At 46.3% G+C, this 19,427-nt stretch overlaps 1 protein-coding gene across 2 annotated transcripts in view; it reads left to right on the forward strand.

Annotated features, from left to right (window-relative positions):
• The window catches only part of HNF4A (hepatocyte nuclear factor 4 alpha), a 65,641-nt gene that overhangs the window by 32,219 nt on the left and 13,995 nt on the right, over window positions 1-19,427 (forward strand). Inside the window, exons 1-4 of one of the 2 annotated variants that reach the window (XM_048820453.2) lie at window positions 405-651; window positions 9,709-9,883; window positions 12,979-13,073; window positions 16,638-16,744. In XM_048820453.2, the coding sequence (XP_048676410.1) occupies window positions 531-651; window positions 9,709-9,883; window positions 12,979-13,073; window positions 16,638-16,744 (498 nt within the window). In that variant the 5' untranslated portion in view covers window positions 405-530. Of the gene's footprint in view, window positions 1-404; window positions 652-9,708; window positions 9,884-12,978; window positions 13,074-16,637; window positions 16,745-19,427 lie in introns of those variants that run through there. The other variant, XM_075118790.1, reaches the window with a different exon arrangement.

The following is a 19,427-nucleotide window of genomic DNA, read 5'->3' on the forward strand; positions in this document are numbered from 1 at the left end:
TGTGTGGGACGAGAGAGAGAGAAAGCCGGAGAATATTGAAGGGGAGGGAACAGGGCAAGAACTTCTTTCTCCAGGAAGGGTTTTTCCAAGTTCTTACACTTCAGCTAAAATTAAGACCCATGATAACAATTAAGCATCAAGATCAATAGCCCAACAAATGTACTTCACTCATGGAGAATGCTCCTCTTTCTAAGTGCTGCCACCCCGGCATGTGCCCAGAAGCTGAAATCAGCAAAGTGCATGTAGATTCAATAATAAACAGTCAACAAAATCACTGCTGCCCCACCAAAAAAAAAAAAAACCAACCATCCAGCTTAGCGTTCACCAGTGGGTGAGATGATTAAAGATTAACCCCCCCGCCTCTTGCCTCCACCCCTCTGGGGAGTATAGGCCTTGAAGCTCAGCAAATCCTTTCAGAGAAATATTTGAAATAAAAGACAACAGATAGGGGACGCAGTGAAGGCAGCGGGAGGCTGAAGGGCCAATAACCTCCAACGAGGGAATTGCTGCAATCTGGCCCGTGTTTGCTGATGATAATGCGTCTCTCCAAAGCCCTGATAGACATGGAGATGGCAGATTATAGCGCAGCTTTGGACCCAGCTTACACCACTCTGGAGTTTGAGAACATGCAGGTGCTGGCCATGGGCAACGGTAAGTCTGCCTCCGGGTTTGCTTTCGCCAGTCAAAGGTGGGATCGGTGGTAGAGCCAGCCAGTGCCTTCGGGAGCACAGGTCATCTGGCAACAGGCATGTAGCTGGTGCAGAGGGCACGGGGGAGCTGAAGCACCAAGTCAGAGGGGGACTTTTCCTGCTCCTGTAAAGAAGTATTTCTGTTTAACTAACACGCCACGTGAACTGACCGAATGACATTAACTCAGATACCAAGGCAATGGGTGTAGTACAAGAACCTGAATAGAACAGAATTTTCCTGCTCAACATCTGGCCCCGGCAGACACAGCAGAGGGACTGCGAGCCCGAGCTGACAGCGACTGTCTCTCACAAGTCCCTAACCCAAAGGAAAGGAGACTGCAGAGTGAAGTGTGTTATTATTCTTTACCTCCCTGCTAGGCAGGGCTTCTGAGTAAGGAGCTTGCCATGGCTTGACAGAGGTACTGTGAAGCCCAAAGTTGGGATAGTGAACCTGGACAGAGAGCAGCCCCTCTAGCAGTGAAGTAGAATGAAAGCCCCAGAAGGTTTCAAAGTGCATCGCACCATACAGATTGTAATACCTCTACACAGAGACAAGCTGCTCATGTGCACAGGTGGTATGACGTTTCTCTTTACAACAGCCTGACCGCAGCTAGCTTGAACCCCGTTGCATGGCATAATTGGTATGAATTGAAACATGTGGGGCTCTGAGGAGCAGGTTCAGTCCTTTAACTGGAAATAGTATCAGCGTATCTTATAGTGGTGATAAAGGGGCACTTTCACCCACACACCCTGGAGGGAATCACAGGATTTGCAACATTGTCCCACTGATTATATTTTGGGACTTGTGAGGATTTCTTTTTATTAGACACTCAGAGACACAGTCAATGAAAATTCCTCTCTCAGTCCCCCCCAAGTCCTCTCTAAATACTGGGTTAATCGCTAAGCTAAGTGTGCTGCAGAAAGCAACTAACTCGCTCTCAGGGCTACCAGAATGAGGTCCCGCTCCCTGGTCAGCTCCCTGAACACGAGCCTGCTCTGAAGACACAAACAGCTTTTACTTACCGAATCCTGTCACTGCTCTCGTCTCACTGTGGCTGCAAGAGAGAACTTCTCCTGCCATAAACCATCTATACAGCGTTGGGCTCCCCCTGTATATTGTTCCTCTGCTCAGTACTCCATGGGGTCAGCATCTCCAGAGCATGGGAATCCAGAGGGAGCAGACCTGAGCGGTGGGTATAATCTGGCTGAAGTGGGGCATGAACTGTAACTCCCATTAACTGCATCAAGGCTGTTCAGTGCATCAAGCCCCAGCAGGCAGAGTTCCCCTCTCCAGTGCTGTCTCATGCAGCTTGGCTAAGAATGCTGTCAGAAAATCTGACAGCTAGAGGTGGGAAAGACTTATTAAATCTCCAGCCTCTGCCAACGGGCTAGTTAGGGGCAGAATGGGTGAGAGAGAGAACATAATGGGTTATGCTATGGGAACTAATTCCACAGCCCTGAAACATCCCTCATCTGCTGTAACTCCTCCAGCCCTTGTTTTGGGTCTTGGTCCCACATTAGCACCTTGGCAGGCTGAGCGATTTGCCTTGGAGAGTTCAGGGGATACAAGGTGGCGGGATGCACAGAGAGGCAGCTGCCTTCACACTCTATCACCTTGAATTGCATGGAACCAGTTGACTTGCAGAGATGCCAGTATTTATTCTTACAGCTGGGCCTAAGCTTTACTACTAAGCTTAGGCCCCCCATGTGGCCCTTGTACCATCTATCTAATGTATTGAACCTTCTCATCTGTGGGGAGTCATCACAACCTCTAAGGCCTAGAAAGCCTGTTGAAGCTTTGTAGGGCCAGAGCAGACACTATCTGTACCGAGTTTGCTTAAATACATTTTAGTAGAAATGGCTGACAAATTCTACAGGGATAGCCCTGATTTTATAAGCTGTAGCAAAGGTGATCACCATGCCACAGACCCTGTGGGGAGAGGAAGAGGGTATCAGCTTCATTTCCTACAACTTTTCTCTTCCAAGAAGTTTGTGTGTTCAGGCCGAGTAGGAAAAATGCCCTAGAAACAGTCTGCTAGTAACCCAGCCAATTCATCTGAACAGCTTCCCTCTGCTTGATATGTGATACTTCGGGGTCTTTGAGCTATAGTGGAGAAGATTTTAGTAAAAGTCTACATCAGTGGCTTTTTTTCCAGACTACTGTACCCCTTTCAGGAGTCTGAGTTATGTTGTGTACCCCCAAATTTCACCTCATTTAAAAACTACTTGCTTATGAAATCAGACATAAAAATACAAAATACAGCACACTATTACTGAAAAATTGCTGACTTTCTCATTTTTACCATATAATTATTAAATAAATCACCTGGAATATAAATACTGTACTTACATTTCAGTGTATAGTTTATAGAGCAGTATAAATAAGTCATTGTATGAAATTTTAGTTTGCACTGACTTCATTAGTGCCGACTTCACTAGCCTGCTGTAAAACTAGGCAAATATCTAGATGAGTTGATGTACTCTTGGCAGACCTCTGTGGACCCCCAGGAGTACCTGTACCCCTGGTTGAGAACCACTGGTCTACATCTTTAGAAAGGATGGGGACATGAGGGTTAACTCCACATTCTGACAAAATTCCCACTCAGGCAACCACAACTGGGTCTCTGTGAAGTGCTGCTGTGTACTGTTAAACAGACATTATGTTCTATTCCAGAGGTGGCTGCATTTCAATGGTGGATGCAGTTCATACCTCCTTTTATAGTTTTGATGCTTCTAGTTTTGGAAAATGCTTTGGGATTGGTCAGGATAAAAATTGCTACATAAGTGTTAGATTACTTTCAGTTTGATTAGTTCCCTGGCTTTAAAAGGGAATTAGCTTTTTCATCTTGTTTTTCCTAACTTCGGACTAATTCCCATTAAACAGGCATTGTTGGGACAGCCAGGGATAGAGGACAGTCATTTAAGTTTCTGACACTATACAAATAATAATAGTTTGAAAATTATCCATTAGCAAATAATTCTGTTTCCGTTTCCAGCCAATAAGAATAGGAGACCGGTAGACTGTAAGCTTTTTGGGGTAGAGACTGTCTTTTTGTTATGTTTCAGAGTAGCAGCTGTGTTAGTCTGTATTCGCAAAAAGAAAAGGAGGACTTGTGGCACCTTAGAGACTAACAAATTTATTTGAGCATAAGCTTTCGTGAGCTACAGCTCACTTCATCGGATGCATTCAGTGGAAAATACAGTGGGGAGATTTATGTACATAGAGAACATGAAACAATGGGTGTTACCATACACACTGTAACCAGAGTGATCACTTAAGGTGAGCTATTACCAGCAGGAGAGCGGATGGGAGGGCTTTTTTAAAGTGACAATCAAGGTGGGCCATTTCTAGCAGTTGACAAGAGCGTCTGAGGCACAGTGTGTGTGTGTGGGGGGGTAAACATGGGGAGATAGTTTTACTTTGTGTAATGACCCATCCACTCCCGGTCTCTATTCAAGCCTAAGTTAATTGCATCCAGTTTGCAAATTAATTCCAATTCAGCAGTCTCTCGTTGGAGTCTGTTTTTGAAGTTTTTTTTTTTGAAGAATTGCCACTTTTAGGTCTGTAATCCAGTGACCAGAGAGATTGAAGTGTTCTCCAACTTCAAAAACGGACTCCAACCAGAGACTGCTGAATTGGAATTAATTTGCAAACTGGATACAATTAACTTAGGTTTGAATAGAGACTGGGAGTGGATGGGTCATTACACAAAGTAAAACTATTCCACCCCCCGACCCCCCGCCCGTTCCTCAGACTTTCTTGTCAACTGCTGGAAATGGCCCACCTTGATTATCACTACAAAAGGTTGTGTGTCCCCCCCCTCGCTCTCCTGCTGGTAATAGCTCACCTTAAGTGATCACTCTGGTTACAGTATGTATGGTAACACCCATTGTTTCATGTTCTCTATGTACATAAATCTCCGCACTGTATTTTCCACTGAATGCATCCGATGAAGTGAGCTGTAGCTCACGAAAGCTTATGCTCAAATAAATTTTAGTCTCTAAGGTGCCACAAGTCCTCCTTTTCTTTTTGTTATGTGTGGGTACAGGCCCAGCACAAAGGGGCCCTGATCCCTGATTGGGGTCTTTGGGGATTACTGTCATTCATGTAATAAATAATGAGGTGATTGTGTGCAGCACTTTCTGATGTTTTTCTTCTCTGTTGCCATGTCTTTGTTTTATGTCATATGTGTTTGGAGGAAATTGACATATACTAATTTTTCTGACATGATTTTCTCTCTGACTGTCTGAGACCCTGTGAACTGTCACACCAAGAGGAGGCATGTTTATAGGCTGCAGCCTTGCTGCAAAGCATCATATAGGCTACTAGCCGAAAGCTAACGAGACGGGACTCACTCGCTCAGGGGGAAAGTGCCAGATGGGGCAGCACAACTGTGAAAGCAAGCCCTAAAATCCAGAGTACCAATGAGAGGGAACAAACCTCAGAAGGGTAGAATGCATGGGGACAGGTAGATATGAGCTCAGAGAAGGAGCAAGTTCATGGATGATATCGAAAATCCAGAGGGTGATCTGGAATTAGAATCAGAGATGGAAGCCTGTAAAGGGGACAAAGGCTGCAGGGAAGGACAAGAAGGGAGTGTAAAAAATAACCCTCCTTAGCCCACCACAGGAGAGATCATACCAGCTCCAAATTTAACATGGCAGTGCAGGCTGATACTACAGCCCCCCGCATATACCTTGATCCAGGGGGCAGGGGACATTGCATGCTCCGTATGATCACCTTTCCCTACTAGAGATGAGGGGGGCTGCAATTTATTATGTTCCGTGTAAATTCAGTATGGTCCTCTCATTCCTGGCAAGATGCAAAGACAGCCTGCTGGACTGGACAACATTTCAGCCTCAGCTGCTGTTGCTGCAGGGGATGGATCGAGCAGACCCAAAGCCTAGGGCTTGTCTGCATGGGAGATTTGCCCAATTATCAGTATAATTATTAGTGATATAACTAAACCACTCTGGTTATACCAGTATAACTCCCCCATTCAGACACTTTTATTCTGAAATAGACTTCCGCTGAGTTTGAGTGACATAAGGCAAACCAGAAAAAGGCCCTCTGGTAGCAGAATAAGGGTGGCCATCTGGGAAGTAGAACTCCAGTGCTTTAAATTCACACCCCAGCTTATACCAGTATATAACTTCCCCACACAGACAAGCCCTTACTCAGAGGTAAGCAAGGAGATGTTTTGCTGGGAGTTTTGGTGCCATATATCTCTATGCAGTGGGGCAGGGGAACAGTTTCCTCGGCTGTAGCAGTCCAGTTCTCTAGCCTCCCAGGAGCCTGGTTAAACAAACAGGCAAACAAAAGAAACTTCCCATAAGCAGGGCTTTAGACAAAGGGCTCACGAGGCTCCTTCAGCCTGGCCTCTAAATGAACTCTGCAGCAACAAAGCCTTGCCAGCAGCATTGTCGTACCCTTCTCTCCGCCCCAGGGTTTTGACTCCTGCTGCCAGCCCCAGCCCTTCCGTGCACAGCCCTCTTATCATGTACTGGTGAAAGGCCTAATTTGCCCAGCCTTGCTTCCCCATGGATCTCTGCACTAAGGCAGCTGTGGCCTGTCCTGAGAGCGTCTTAACCCTCTTCCTGCCAGAGCCTGTGGGAGGTCTATACATCCCTTCACAACAGGAAAGGAAATCATGGGTAGACCTCGATGGTGGGTAGAATAATGGATTTCTTCCTCTCAGAGCAGACAGATTCTTTTTGGGGATTAGGGCAGAGAGTCATTCACAGTGTAAGCCCAAGGAAGCCAGTGGAGTTACCCCAAGGATGGGTTTGACCCCCCAAGTCCCATGAGATCCAGTGTCTGCAGTGTGCAAGGCAGAGGTTCATTCAAACCTTTTTTAGGATTCCAGTTCAATTTTAGTTTATGCTCCCTGAGTTTTTGCTTTGAGTTTCACACCTGGGTAGGGAACAGAGACTGCATCACCATGGATGGTTGATGATGGCCTTCTAGAGCTGCGATAGAAATTCCAGCAGTCTCCATTAGTATCCTTCAGGTAGCTTTCTAGGGTTTTCTCATGGTCTCTCCTAATTCCTACTGGCCTCTATCAGTGTCAGCTGCAGGACAGTGATGGTACCAGCAGAAATCAGAAGACCAGCAGGCTCATTTCTCTGTTTCTATGGCCATCCGGAATCAGTAAATAATTTTAATCTGGAATTTCCATTGGGAAAGGCGAAGGTGTCTGTGCAGCACGGCTGTACTGCCCCCAACCCCACCCCCAGCTCTGTCCTGCGGCGTGACTGTATGGACCACAGACAAGAGATGCAGTCACGCAGACAGCTGCATAGCAGGGATGGGGCGGGGATGGGGGCAGTACGGCCACACGGGAGGAGCTGTCAGCGCTGGCTTCTGGGAGCGGTGGCCCCACATTCTGCACCTTTCGCTGCTGAGGTTCCCGGGAGAGCCCTGCAGTTCCATGGATACCCATTTATATCCGCAGATAACAGATATAACTTTTATCCACGCAGGGCTCTAGTTGTGGAATCTCCTTCACTGGAAGTTTTTGTGAACAGGTTAGTCAGGGCTGGTCTAGAGAATACTGAGTCCTGCCTCAATGCAAGGGACTGGACTAGATGACCTATCAAGGTCCCTTCCAGTCCGACATTTCTATGATATCATCTCCCCCGGGGGCTTTGCATAAACATTGACTGGGAAGGATGGGAGCCAACCAAACCTTAAGGCTGATGGCATCGAATGCTGCTAACTCTGTAACTATGACTGACGCTTTCATGTGCCATGTACACATGGACACAGTGCTCCAGTTCATGTCTTATCAGTGCTGAACAGAGTGGAAGAATTACTTCTTTTGTCTTGCTTACAACACTCTTGCTAATACATCCTAGAATAATGTTTGATTTTTTTGCAACAGTGTTACATTGTTGACACATATTTAGTATCCATTATAATGTATGGATCTGGGGCATTATAATGTTGACACATATAGTGTCCATTATAATGCCCCAGATCCTTTTCTGCAATACCTTTTCCTACGCAGTCGTTTCCTATTTTGTATGTGTGCAATTGATTGTTCCTTCCTAAGTGGAGTACTTTGCATTTGTCCTTATCGTATTTCATTCTGCTTATTTCAGACAATTTCCCCAATTTGTCAAGATCATTTTGAATTTTAATCCTGTCCTCCAAAGCACTTGCAAACCCTCCCATCTTGGTATCATCTGCAAACTTTTTAAGTGTACTCTCTATATTACCATCCAAACCATTTAGGATGATATTGAATAGAACCAGATCCAGGACAGTTCCCAGCAGAACCCCACTCAATATGCCGTTCCAGCTTGTCTATGAACCAGTGATAGATACTCTGAGTACGGTTTTCCAACCAGTTAAGCACTGACTTTATAGTAGGTTTGTCTAGGTTATATCTTCCTAGTTTGTTTATGAGAAGGTCAAGTAAGATAGTATCGAAAGTCGAGATATATCACATCTACTGCTTCCCCCCTGTGCACAGGGCTTGTTACCCTGTCAAAGAAGGATATCAGGTTGGTTTGACAAACCCATGTTGACTGTTACTTATCACCTTATTATCTTCTAGGTGCTTACAAATTGATTGTTTGATTATTTGCTCCGTTATCTTTCTGGGTACAGAAGCTAAGGTGACTGGTCTGTAATTCCCTGGGTTGTCCTTATTCCCAGATGGTGGCTTGGAGTGTAATGTTCTCAGAGACTCGAGGATGCCCAGATCTATGTCTCCCAAGTTCTACGGTCTCACCCCTCTCTTTCTGGGCTGGATTGCACAACCCTTGCTCAGAGCACTGACTCACACAAGTCAATGGGGCTCATCATGTGGGAAAGGGCTCCCTCACCTCAGTAAGGACAGCCCAATCTGTATCTGACTGTGCTAAGGATCGTCATGAAAATGAACTGTCTGCGGCCTATCCTGACAACCCAGGTGTGGTGCCTGTTGACAGGAAGAAGCATTTAGAGCAGTGGGCTCAGGCTGCATTTGAGGGAGTTTGTCCACACTTTCCACCAAGATGGCTGATGCCCTCAGAGACCTTTTGGATTAATTGCTGCTCCTGGATTGCCGGTTGGAAACAGTGACCCATAAGGTATTTTTCCATCAGCAGTTGGCCAAAAGACTGTCATGCAAACCTCACAATAACTATCCCTGTGTTGGTCACCACACTCCTCTAATACATTCTACTTAGGGCTAGTCTGGGCTCTTTGAAGGCTACAACTAGTGCAGAATGCAGCTGCTTCCCTATTAAATTGGGTGGCCTACACTGAGCACGTGACACCTATGCTCCAAGCACTGCCCTGACTAGCTGTCTGCTTCCAGGGGCATTCAAGGCGTTGTGCTCAGCACTGCAAAACAGAAACTGAAATGTGAAAATCCCCAATGAATAACGGCTCTGTGCAGTGCTAGCTGTGAGCCGTGCTGCCACAAAGTTTGAGGCTGTGTCTGGATTCCAGACTGTTCGGATGCTAATCACCCGGTGTGTGTACAGTGACTCTCACCAGAGGGTCTCGATACACTTTGCAAACATGAAGTAGTTACTATCCCCCTTAAACTGAGCCATTGGGTGGCCTGATTTTAAGGGGTACTGAGCACCCAACCCCCTAACTGAAGTCCACGGGAGCTGTAAGTGTCCTGCTCCTCAGAAACTCAGGCTACTTATTTGGGTGCCTAACTTTAGGAATCCAAGCTGGAACATTTTGACACCGGGGCCAGATTTTCCAAGGAGCCAAGCACCCCCAGCTAGGTACATCCATAGCAAGATATTGAAGTACATGCATGTGTGTGCGTGCATAGGTACTGGAAGTAGGGGTGCTGCTGCATCCCCTGGCTGGAAGAGGTTTCCATCATATACAGGGTTTACAGTTTGGTTCAATGGCTCTCAGCACCCACACGATACAAACTGTTCCAGCATCCCTGCATGTGTGTACGTGCATGCAACAGGGTCCCCCTGGTTACCTCCTGCCTCCTTGGGTAAAGAGCGGCTTCTCTGACTCTTCATTGTCTCCTTCTCTTTGTTCTTCCCGATGTAGACACGTCTCCATCAGACGCGACAAATCTCAACGCCACCAATAGCATTGGGGTGAGCGCGCTGTGCTCCATCTGCGGGGACCGTGCCACGGGGAAGCACTATGGGGCCTCCAGCTGTGATGGCTGCAAAGGCTTCTTCAGGAGGAGCGTCAGGAAGAACCACATGTACTCTTGCAGGTATGAACTGAGGGCACCAGGGCATCGTGCTGTGCGAGGCTCCAGCTGCAGCAGGGCGTGTGCCATAGACAAGAGGGGGAACGAGTCTACCAGGAACTGCACTGAGAATCCCCCAGAATTTGGGGTCACTATTCCCTGTTGTCTCCCTTTACCCCAAATCTCACTGTACTGGCCTGTCCCTCCAGCTGAGGAGGGCTGGACACATCTCCCAGCAGAGCTCCTCACCAGCCTCAAGCCAGGGGTCACTTGAGAATAATAGGGAATGACAGCAAAGCAAGATAGGATGGTTCCTACTGCCGGGGGCTGAGCACCTTGCCTCCACCAAACTCCTAGTCTGAGGGGCAGGCGTGGTGCTGAACTCCCATCCCTCCGTGCGGGGCAGTGCAACAGGCCATTGGGATATTACTCCTGCATCGATCCCAGCAGTCTGGTCTGGGGTAAAATTTCTAAAAGTACTGAAATAATTTTAGAAGCCTAAAGCCTATTTTCAAAAGTGACTTAGGCACTTGGGGAGGGGGGAGTCCAGATTTTTAAAGGGACGTCAGCTGAGCAGAGCTACGCTTAAACTCTCGGCAGCCCTCTTCCTGGTGGAATTTTCAGCCTGGAGTGAGGTAGCTCCATGCCACCTAGGCTCCCTATGGAGTGCGTGGGGATAGTCGAGCAGCTAAGAAAGCAGAAGTTGGCCTGCTGAGCAGGGAGCTGCCTAACCAAGCCAGAAATGAAATGCTGGAGAGAGGAGCAGGACTTAGGGGCCTAAGTGGCTGAGCTGGTGCACCTGGCTGATGGGCCAGAGATAAACACCTCCTTCCGCCTGGGAATCCCAGCTGTGAACCCTCTCCTGGAGTTATGCACCTAAGCCTAGATAGCCTATGGCCTAGCAGCCAGAACCACCTCGCTCTGGCTCCTGTTCACGTTCAATACCTCACTCACTCTCGCCCAGCATATATCTGTGACCCTGGCTGTCTCGTGAGCAGGTGCTGAGCTTCCCTCACCATCTGCAGCCAGCCCTCCTGCTTTAGGGGGTAGCAGGCATCAGGTCTTAGGCATGCTCAGAGCATGTCTATGGGATGGGGCACTGAGTTTGAGAATCCTGCTTTGGGGCCTCTGGGGTTTCCGTTTGAGCTGGGGCTCTGAGCAGCTTGTTAGCTGTGGGGCAGCAGCAGCACTAGGCTACCTTGAAAATGCCGACAAGGAGAAACGTAGACACCGTGGGGGTTTAGGCACCACCTGACCGGCAGCTTTGAAAATGTCAGCGGTGCCCCCATGGCGACTGGAAGCACCTAAATCCTTTTACAAATCTGGCCGTTGGGTGCCTAAGTTTCACTGAAAGACAGTGAGGCCTCAAAGTCCCTTTTGAAAATGGTACCCTAGACCACGGGGAAGCTGGCTGGGGAATGTGCATGGCGGTGTGAATGCAGTACCCGAGGACCAGAGAGGAACCCCAGATGTGTGACAGAGATGTAATCTGAAGTGTAGCTTGGAGCCTAGGGCTAAGCTTTTCAAAACTGGGTGCCTAATATTAGACTCCTGCATCCATACTTAGACGCCTGAATAAGTGGCCTGATTTTCCAAAGGGATGAGCATCCAGCAGCTGTGACTGACTCCAGTGGTCACAGTGACTCTCTCAGTAATTTGGAAAACAAAGCCACTTATTTGGGTGCCTAAACATGGACTTAGAAGGCTACTGCTAGGCACCTATCCTGGAAAATATTGGCTATGGGCTTTAATAGACACAACGAAACCTGCACTCTCAAAAGCTAAACAATTGACATGGCGGGGGCCCTTTGTCCCTACATGCCATATTCACAGGTTTAGTAACCTGACGTGATCAGCCAGCTGAAAACTATATAGCGAGCATGAGACGTGACAATAAAATCTGTACTGCAAACGGCTGTTGACATTGTGCTACACACTAGAGCCATAAACAAGGGAGTGTCATGGATTTGGATATAGCAGTGGGGAAGGAAGAAGTTGCTTTGGTTCTGATCAGTAAATTTTGGGGGTTATACTGGGAGATGATGTCAAGTATCAGGGGGTAGCCGTGTTAGTCTTTAAGGTGCCACTGAACTCGTTTTTGTGGATACAGACTAACAGATTTCTTTGGGCATAAGCTTTTGTGGGTAAAACACCACTTCTTCAGATGCATGGAGTGAAAATTACAGATGCAGGCATTATATATTGACACACGAAGAGAGGGGATTTACTTCACAAGTGGAGAACCAGTGCTGACAGGGCCAATTCGATCAGGGTGGATGTAGTCCACTCCCAATAATTGATGAGGAGGTGTCAATTCCAGGAGAGGCAAAGCTGCTTCAGTATATAATGCCTGCATCTGTAATTTTCACTCCAGGCATCTGAAGAAGTGGATTTTTACCCACAAAAGCTTATGCCCAAATAAGTCTGTTAGTCTTTAAGGTGCCACCGGACTCCTTGTTGTTTTACTGGGAGATGGGTCTGTTCAGGCTTTAGTGCAGTGTTGTGTGGTGACAAAGAGCAGGAACCTGGGGGTCAGGATGCCTGGATTCTAAGCCCAGCTCTGGGAGGGACTGTGGTGTAGTGCAGTGATTCTCAACATATTCCATACCAGAGCACCCATCCTCCAGGATCTCTCTCCTATCTAGCTGTGTTCTGCTGGGGACCTCCCACTCATTTAGCAGTACAGGGGGGCAGGTTGGTTCTGACTCACCTGTGTGTGACCCTGCTGGAGGTTGTGACCCCCATCTTGATCAACCTTTGTCTAGTGGTTAGAGCAAAGGGCTAGAAGTCAGGACTCCTGGCTCGTATTCCAACCTCTGCCATTACCTTGCTCTGCAACCTTAGGCAGGTTTCTTGGCTCCCACAGAAATGAATGGGAGTTGTGTGTCCGAATTCCTGAATTTCCCTGCACTGCCTTACCTGCGATAATTCTTCCTCCATTCCTGGGGGAACTTTTGGTTAATTGAGAGCCTCATATTAAAGCAGCCCTGGAAAGGCCAAGTGTCAGTGTTCTTTCCTCAGGATCGGGGACTCTGCTCTGGTTTTGTGTCTCAGACCACAAGGATCTCTCCTTAGGCTCTAGGCTGTTGCAGCTGCTCATCCCCCTTTCTCCTCCCCAGGTTTAACAGGCAGTGTGTTGTAGATAAGGACAAAAGAAACCAGTGTCGATACTGCAGGCTAAAGAAGTGCTTTCGAGCAGGGATGAAGAAAGAAGGTAGGTCACCACGTGCTCTGTCTGTTCTAATGCCAGCCACTGGTTGGGTGTGACACCAATTACACAGCTGGTTTGGTTGCCTCTACCCTGCCAACCAGACACCTACATACACCTACATACAACTTCACACAAATACATACCAGCCCAATTATGTACACTTCCAGAGATACGCCAAGATGCTACAGACTCCCACCTGCGCACCAACATCTACTTACACTCACAGACATACAAAATATTTACAGGCAGGCACTCCCTCCCTCCCTCCCTCTGACACACACACATACCTTGCACTTGCACACCCAGTGTAGCTGTATATACATGTATAGGACCAATATCGCTGAACCATTTAAAGCTTCATAATGTTGGCAAAAGCGCCAAGCTTCAGAGCCCCAGTTACTTTGGATACCAAGAAGATCGTCACATAATTAAGACCCTGAGTGCATGAAGCACATCAGGTCTGTTCAGTGTGAAATGAGGTGTCTCTCACTTTATATTAATTATTTTTGAGGGGGTTGGGGTTGGCTGCAAGTTCTCTCCCCCTGGAGTATCTGATCATTCTGGAGTCCGGTGATTAGTCACTGGGAATTGAGTAGCCACCAGTGTGTCCCACAGGGCCCAGCAGACTTTTGGCCTTTCCTCATTTGGCCTGTGCCCTAAACTAGAGGATAGGTTACCTAGTTGATTTCCAACTACTTAAGGCCTTCTCTGCAATGGAGAATTGTTTCAGTAGAACACTACAGAGCCTATACCAGCATAACCACCTAGTGTAGACACAGTGTACACCAACAGAAGGAGTTTTGTTGCTTGGGGGTGTGGTTTTTTCACACCCCTGACTGACAGTTATGCCAATATAAGTTTTAAGTTTAAACCAAACCTAAGGTGTGACTTGAAGTGAGCTGTAGCTCACGAAAGCTTATGCTCAAATAAATTGGTTAGTCTCTAAGGTGCCACAAGTACTCCTTTTCTTTTTGCGAATACAGACTAATACGGCTGTTACTCTGAAACCTGAAATAAATCAATATAGTTATACTACTCTAAATCCCTGTGTGGACACTCTTATTCCAGTGTAAAGGGGTCGTCTTTGGTTTAGCTTATGTCACTTGGGAAGCTAAACTGAAAAAGGGTACGTCTGTAGTGGAATAAAAGTATCCACAAAGGGAGTTATATTTGTGTAGCTGTATAATCAGTAAAACTTTCCCGTGTAGACAAGACCTCAGTAGTGTTTTGTATCTGCTTCTTTCTGGGATGAGTCACTAGGCCTTGCTCTGTGGCATTGAACTTTTCTGCTGATGAGGGAACATTTTTGTGTTTCAAAACACTGGCCAACAATTTGTATATCGTGGCAAAGTTAGAAAATTCTTGATCCTCCTTCCCTGTATAAGGATTGGTGCAAAGGGCTATTTTCAATAAAGAGCATTTTTGAATGAATTGCCTGCTATATTTTTTTATCCTGAGGAAGTGCTCGTGGCTTTTATATAAGGAACAAATAACCAGGGATATTTTACACACACAAAGAAATGCCTTTTCACAAGTTTACCAAAAAGCAAAACTTTATTCATTTTTGCTCAAAATTTTCATTAGTATCCAGAGAATTATCCACAGTGTGGGGCATTCTGAGGGACCCAGCAAAAGGCCCATGTACCACTTAACTCGCACTTAATCCCAAGTGGTGCATAGACCTCATGCTGGCCTTCTGCACAGAGATCAGTGTTGCCCTATACACAGGCAATGGCAAAATGTCCACTTCAAAATGGTGCATTTCCACCTTCAAGAAAGACCCTGGTGGAAAGTGCCTATAATTCACCGTCAGTAAAATGTGTGAATGGTCATCAAAATATCCACTGTCAGGTGTGGCTACTCACCACGGCCTTAATTCGCTCCACACACTCCCTGCACAGCTATCTTTGGGACCTCTGCAGTGTTTCCTGCATCTGTAACACAGACAAGATGGGCCGGTCAGTGGCGTAATATCAGAGATGAATTTGGTTCTGCAAATGCACAACTTAAAACCCAGAGTTCTCCTGATTCCAGCTTGTGTCCTCTCTGCCCTCAGCCCGTAGAATAAAGCGACCTTCCAGGATAACAGACTCTTCAAGCTCCTGCAGCCAAAACATGGGCCCTTTGAGAACACCCTAACCCTGCCTTCCATGAGGAACACTTCCTCAGCACTAATAGGGACTAGGCATTGCTAAGAGCTTGCCTTAAGTTTGCCTGAAGGACAGAGGAATCCTCTCTTTTCAGAGCCTACTCATCTTGTGCTCAAAGCTCTGCTTGTGTCTGTTAATATTCAATAGAAGTTACATTAGGTCCATGACCAGCTAATACTGAGCAAACATTTAGAAAACATCTTGGTGTGACTGAACCCAGGGCCCGGCTGCTGATAATGAGCAGCGTAACCTTGAGAGCTCCTATTTACAGCTGCTGACTGCAGGGCTTTTATTTCAGCCGAGCCTAGTTATTGCTTTTTATCAGGCTGAATTATACATTCGGAAAATATAAATCCAGGGAGCCACAAGCATTGTGCAGAGATTTTCATGATACAGTAGATCGATAGCCTCTTCCAGCATATTGCTCGGATGACTGTATCTCTTCCAGCGTAGTTTGCCTACCATGGGTCACAATCGGCATGAGTGCCTTTCAACAGATACGGGAATTAACCCCTTCAGCATTATTGCTCCAACAGCAGCCTGCCGACACCCCTTAGACTCACAGCCTAAGCCCTTCAGAGGAACAAACCAAAGGGGGGGGGGGGGATGATATAGGACAGAGAAACATTCCTGTCACTGTGACTCTCTTTAGTCTCAGATATTCTGTGTCATACCTAACCGAGAGCTTAGATACACTGCTCAGCTGCACAGTAACTATTTGCAGTAACACCGTCATTGTTTCCTTTATCATTCACGCATACAGGTGGTTCCCCACAGCACTATTGTACATCTCTATGCTGCATCAAGGCAAAGCCATACTGGCCACATTTTTCAGGGCTTCCAAAATTATGTCCACAAAATCTATTTGCACCAGCTTTTGTGTGTACAGAGTGAATAGCTGTGTGTATGACAGCCTGTTGTCACAAGTCACTGGGAGCGGGGGCTGTGAGTGTTAACGAGGTACATGGACATTTTTCATGCATGGCTTAAGAGGTTCCTTTAAAAAACTGGCACTGTAGCATGGGGCCAAGTGAAGACACCCATTTCTGCACTGGGGAGCAGGTCCACTACCCACTGAGGTCATGGGGGGGCTTTCCATTGACCTCAATGAGCACTGGTTCAAGCAAGCCCTTGCACTCTGATATAGCTCAATACCAAGATGTTTTAGGCACCAAGGAGAGCCCAAATGTTGAATTTTGCACTACATTTTGGTCACCAATGTGTGAAAATCAGGCTCCCTGTGTTTAAAACTTGATTCAGCCTCATACTGACCTGCCTCCCACACTGAATAGCTGTGAAACCTTGGCTAAAGAAAGCTGAGGATTTAGTGTGTAAAGGTAACACCAACAGAGAGTGAGGGCGTTTGGTAAACACATTCCTGACTGAGCTTTGGCTGAGCAAAAATACTTCCTTGCAGCTGTACAAAACGAACGTGATCGAATCAGCACCCGGCGATCCAGTTATGAAGACAGCAGCTTGCCTTCCATCAACGTCTTACTGCAGGCAGAAGTCCTTGCACAACAGGTACCCCTTACTTCCTGTTAGCCTACTGCAAAAGCATCAGTGCCAAACGTTCAGCAGCGCCAGGTGAATAACCCATCACTCTTTCTAGGGTTACCACCGGGGGCGGGGTGGGAGGTTGTCACTTAACTGCAGACTGAACACCATTGTTCTCAGATGTGGTTGTTATTTGAAACCATTCGCGGTATAATGGTTGGTCTGAAGCTGATTTGTGAACAGGCTGCTGCACCTACTTGACATTTCAGCAATTTTGACCGGACACAAAAGGCCACATCTTCAGCTGATGTGAGCTGGTGTAGCGTCACTGAAGTCAATGGAACCATGCTGACTTACACTCAATCAGATTAATAGGCAGCAGATTTAAAATAAATAGAAGGAAGCACTTCACACAAGGCACTGTCAACCTGTGGAACTCGTTGCCAGGGGATGTTGTGCAAGCCAAAAATATAACTGAGTTCAAAAAACAATTAGAGAAGTTCATGGAAGATAGCTCCATCAGTGGCTATTAGTCAAGATTGTCAGGGACGCAACCCCATGCTCAACTGTCCATACCTCCAACTGCGAGAAGCTAGGCCTGGACCAAAGGGGAAGGATCATTCAAAACTGCCCTATTCTGTTCATGCCCTCTGAAGTATCTGGCCACTGTCAGACACAGACTACTGGGTTAGATGGTCTGACCCAGTATGGCCATTCGTATATTCTTACACCATCTGGCCTGTAGGTCATATGGTATGTTTCTATTCCCTGTTTAGACAAGAATAAATCTTGGAATCAGGCTTCCGGTGCAAATAGTTGTGATTTATGAATTCAAGGTTTGCTTTATGCAAATATTTTTGCCAATGTTTGCTTAAAATTCTCTGTTTCTGTAAACATTCCTGCCAGGACACTCATTTGCTAGAATATTCACAGAAAGGGGCCCAGGAAGAGGAAGCAAATTTGTTTAAGAATTTGAATGAATAGCCACAGGCTTAAAAAAATTGACTTTGTCTGGGAAGAACTGAGCCCCAGAATTCCAAGAAAGGCAAACACTAGGGATGTTCTTATCAGGCCTCCAGGTCAGAAAGCATTTCAAACAATCTCCTCGCCATCAGACAACCTGAATCTAAAGCACTGGCAATATCCAGCTGTGCAGCCTTAAATCCAGTGACATAATGCAAAAAAGTCATTCAAACCATGACCACTACAATGCAAGAAAGGTCATCTTGCAAGACCATGCATCACCCAGCCCATCTCAGACCCGTTTGCCTTAAGCACACTTCCTGCCCTCTCTGCTCTGCCAATGATGCCAACCTCAATCCATCCAGGGTCTTTATCTCCTTTGATAGGCATCACCACGTCTTGTGCCATGTTGCTGCTTATACTTGAAATGATCTTCCCAAATCTCCAAGCCAAACCACCTCCCTCACCTCATTCAAATCTCTCCTAAGAAGGACCGGAGGGAGGATAGGTAAGAAAGGAGAAAGAGGGAAGTTAACAGAAGCATTAAGGCATTTCCAAGCACAGCAGGGTGACAATTTTTGTCCAAAGCTTTTTTTGCTGATAAATGCAGATTTGGGGTATTGAAATATTTCATACATTTGTGTCAAATTTGCCATATGGTTTCAGTCAAACCAACAAACAAAACCAATCCTGCCAAAAAAAAAAAAATTCTGAAAAAATTGAAATTTTATTTCAATTTTTAAAATTTGAAATGACTTTTTGTTTTGAAATGTATTTCAATTTCATTTAAAACACATATAAAAACTTTGTAAAAGCTTTAAAATGAACAAAATGTTTAATTTGACCTGAAACTATTTTTTTCCTTACTTTTTGGGTTACCATAAATTTTGAAAACTTTTTGTTTCAGGACAGTTTGAAACAGTGTTTTGTTTTGCTTTTCGGAACGGCCAGCAAACCGGAAAAATCACATTAATTTACACAGCTCCATGTCCAAGCTCTAGGGCTTGATCCTGGGAAGTGCTGAGCATTCCTGTCTTCAAAGGGAGTTGAGGGCATTCAGGATCCCAAAGGAGTGCTCAGTAGCCTACAGGATCGAGGCCTAGTGGGTAACCATGTGATCTTTTTAATTGTCCCCCTTGTCCTTCCTTTCCCCTTCCACCACCTCCTTTCTGGTGCTACTCTCAGCGGTGCATTGGGTAGAATGTCTGGCCAAGATTTTCTAAAGCCACTAGTGATTTGGGGTGTCTCTGTCTCAGCTTCCGGGTGCCCAACAGGAGCCGATTTTCAGAGTCGGGTGCCCAATTGATTTTTCTCAGCATAAAACCAACACTCTCCAAATCATGAGTCATTTCTGAAAATCTTGGCTCATGTCTTAGCTCATTCTGCGAGGCTCCTAGCACATTTATGGGCCCTGTAAAGATAACATCGCACTGTGCTGCAAGGTGAGATAAGGGTCCTCTTGCCACGAGGCTTGCAAGGGAAGAGCATTTTACAATGAGACTGGATGTTCTGAAGCAGCATGATCCTCTGTTGAGTCAGGTCTGCCGATAAAGCCAGCAGCCCTGAAGAAACTCATCGAGGCTATTCCATTCCAGCAGAGCACACGCAGACTCATTAAACACTGGGGACCCTAGCATGCTAATCGGTAACTTATATATGCCTGGCTAATTAGAACAAGATACTGCTGAGGAGCCGCTTTCTCTGGGATCTCAGGTCACTCACCCAGAGGTCTGTGTTTATTTGCTAA

Source organism: Caretta caretta, chromosome 13 (genome assembly GCF_965140235.1).
Source record: "Caretta caretta isolate rCarCar2 chromosome 13, rCarCar1.hap1, whole genome shotgun sequence".
Taxonomy (NCBI): domain Eukaryota; kingdom Metazoa; phylum Chordata; order Testudines; family Cheloniidae; genus Caretta; species Caretta caretta.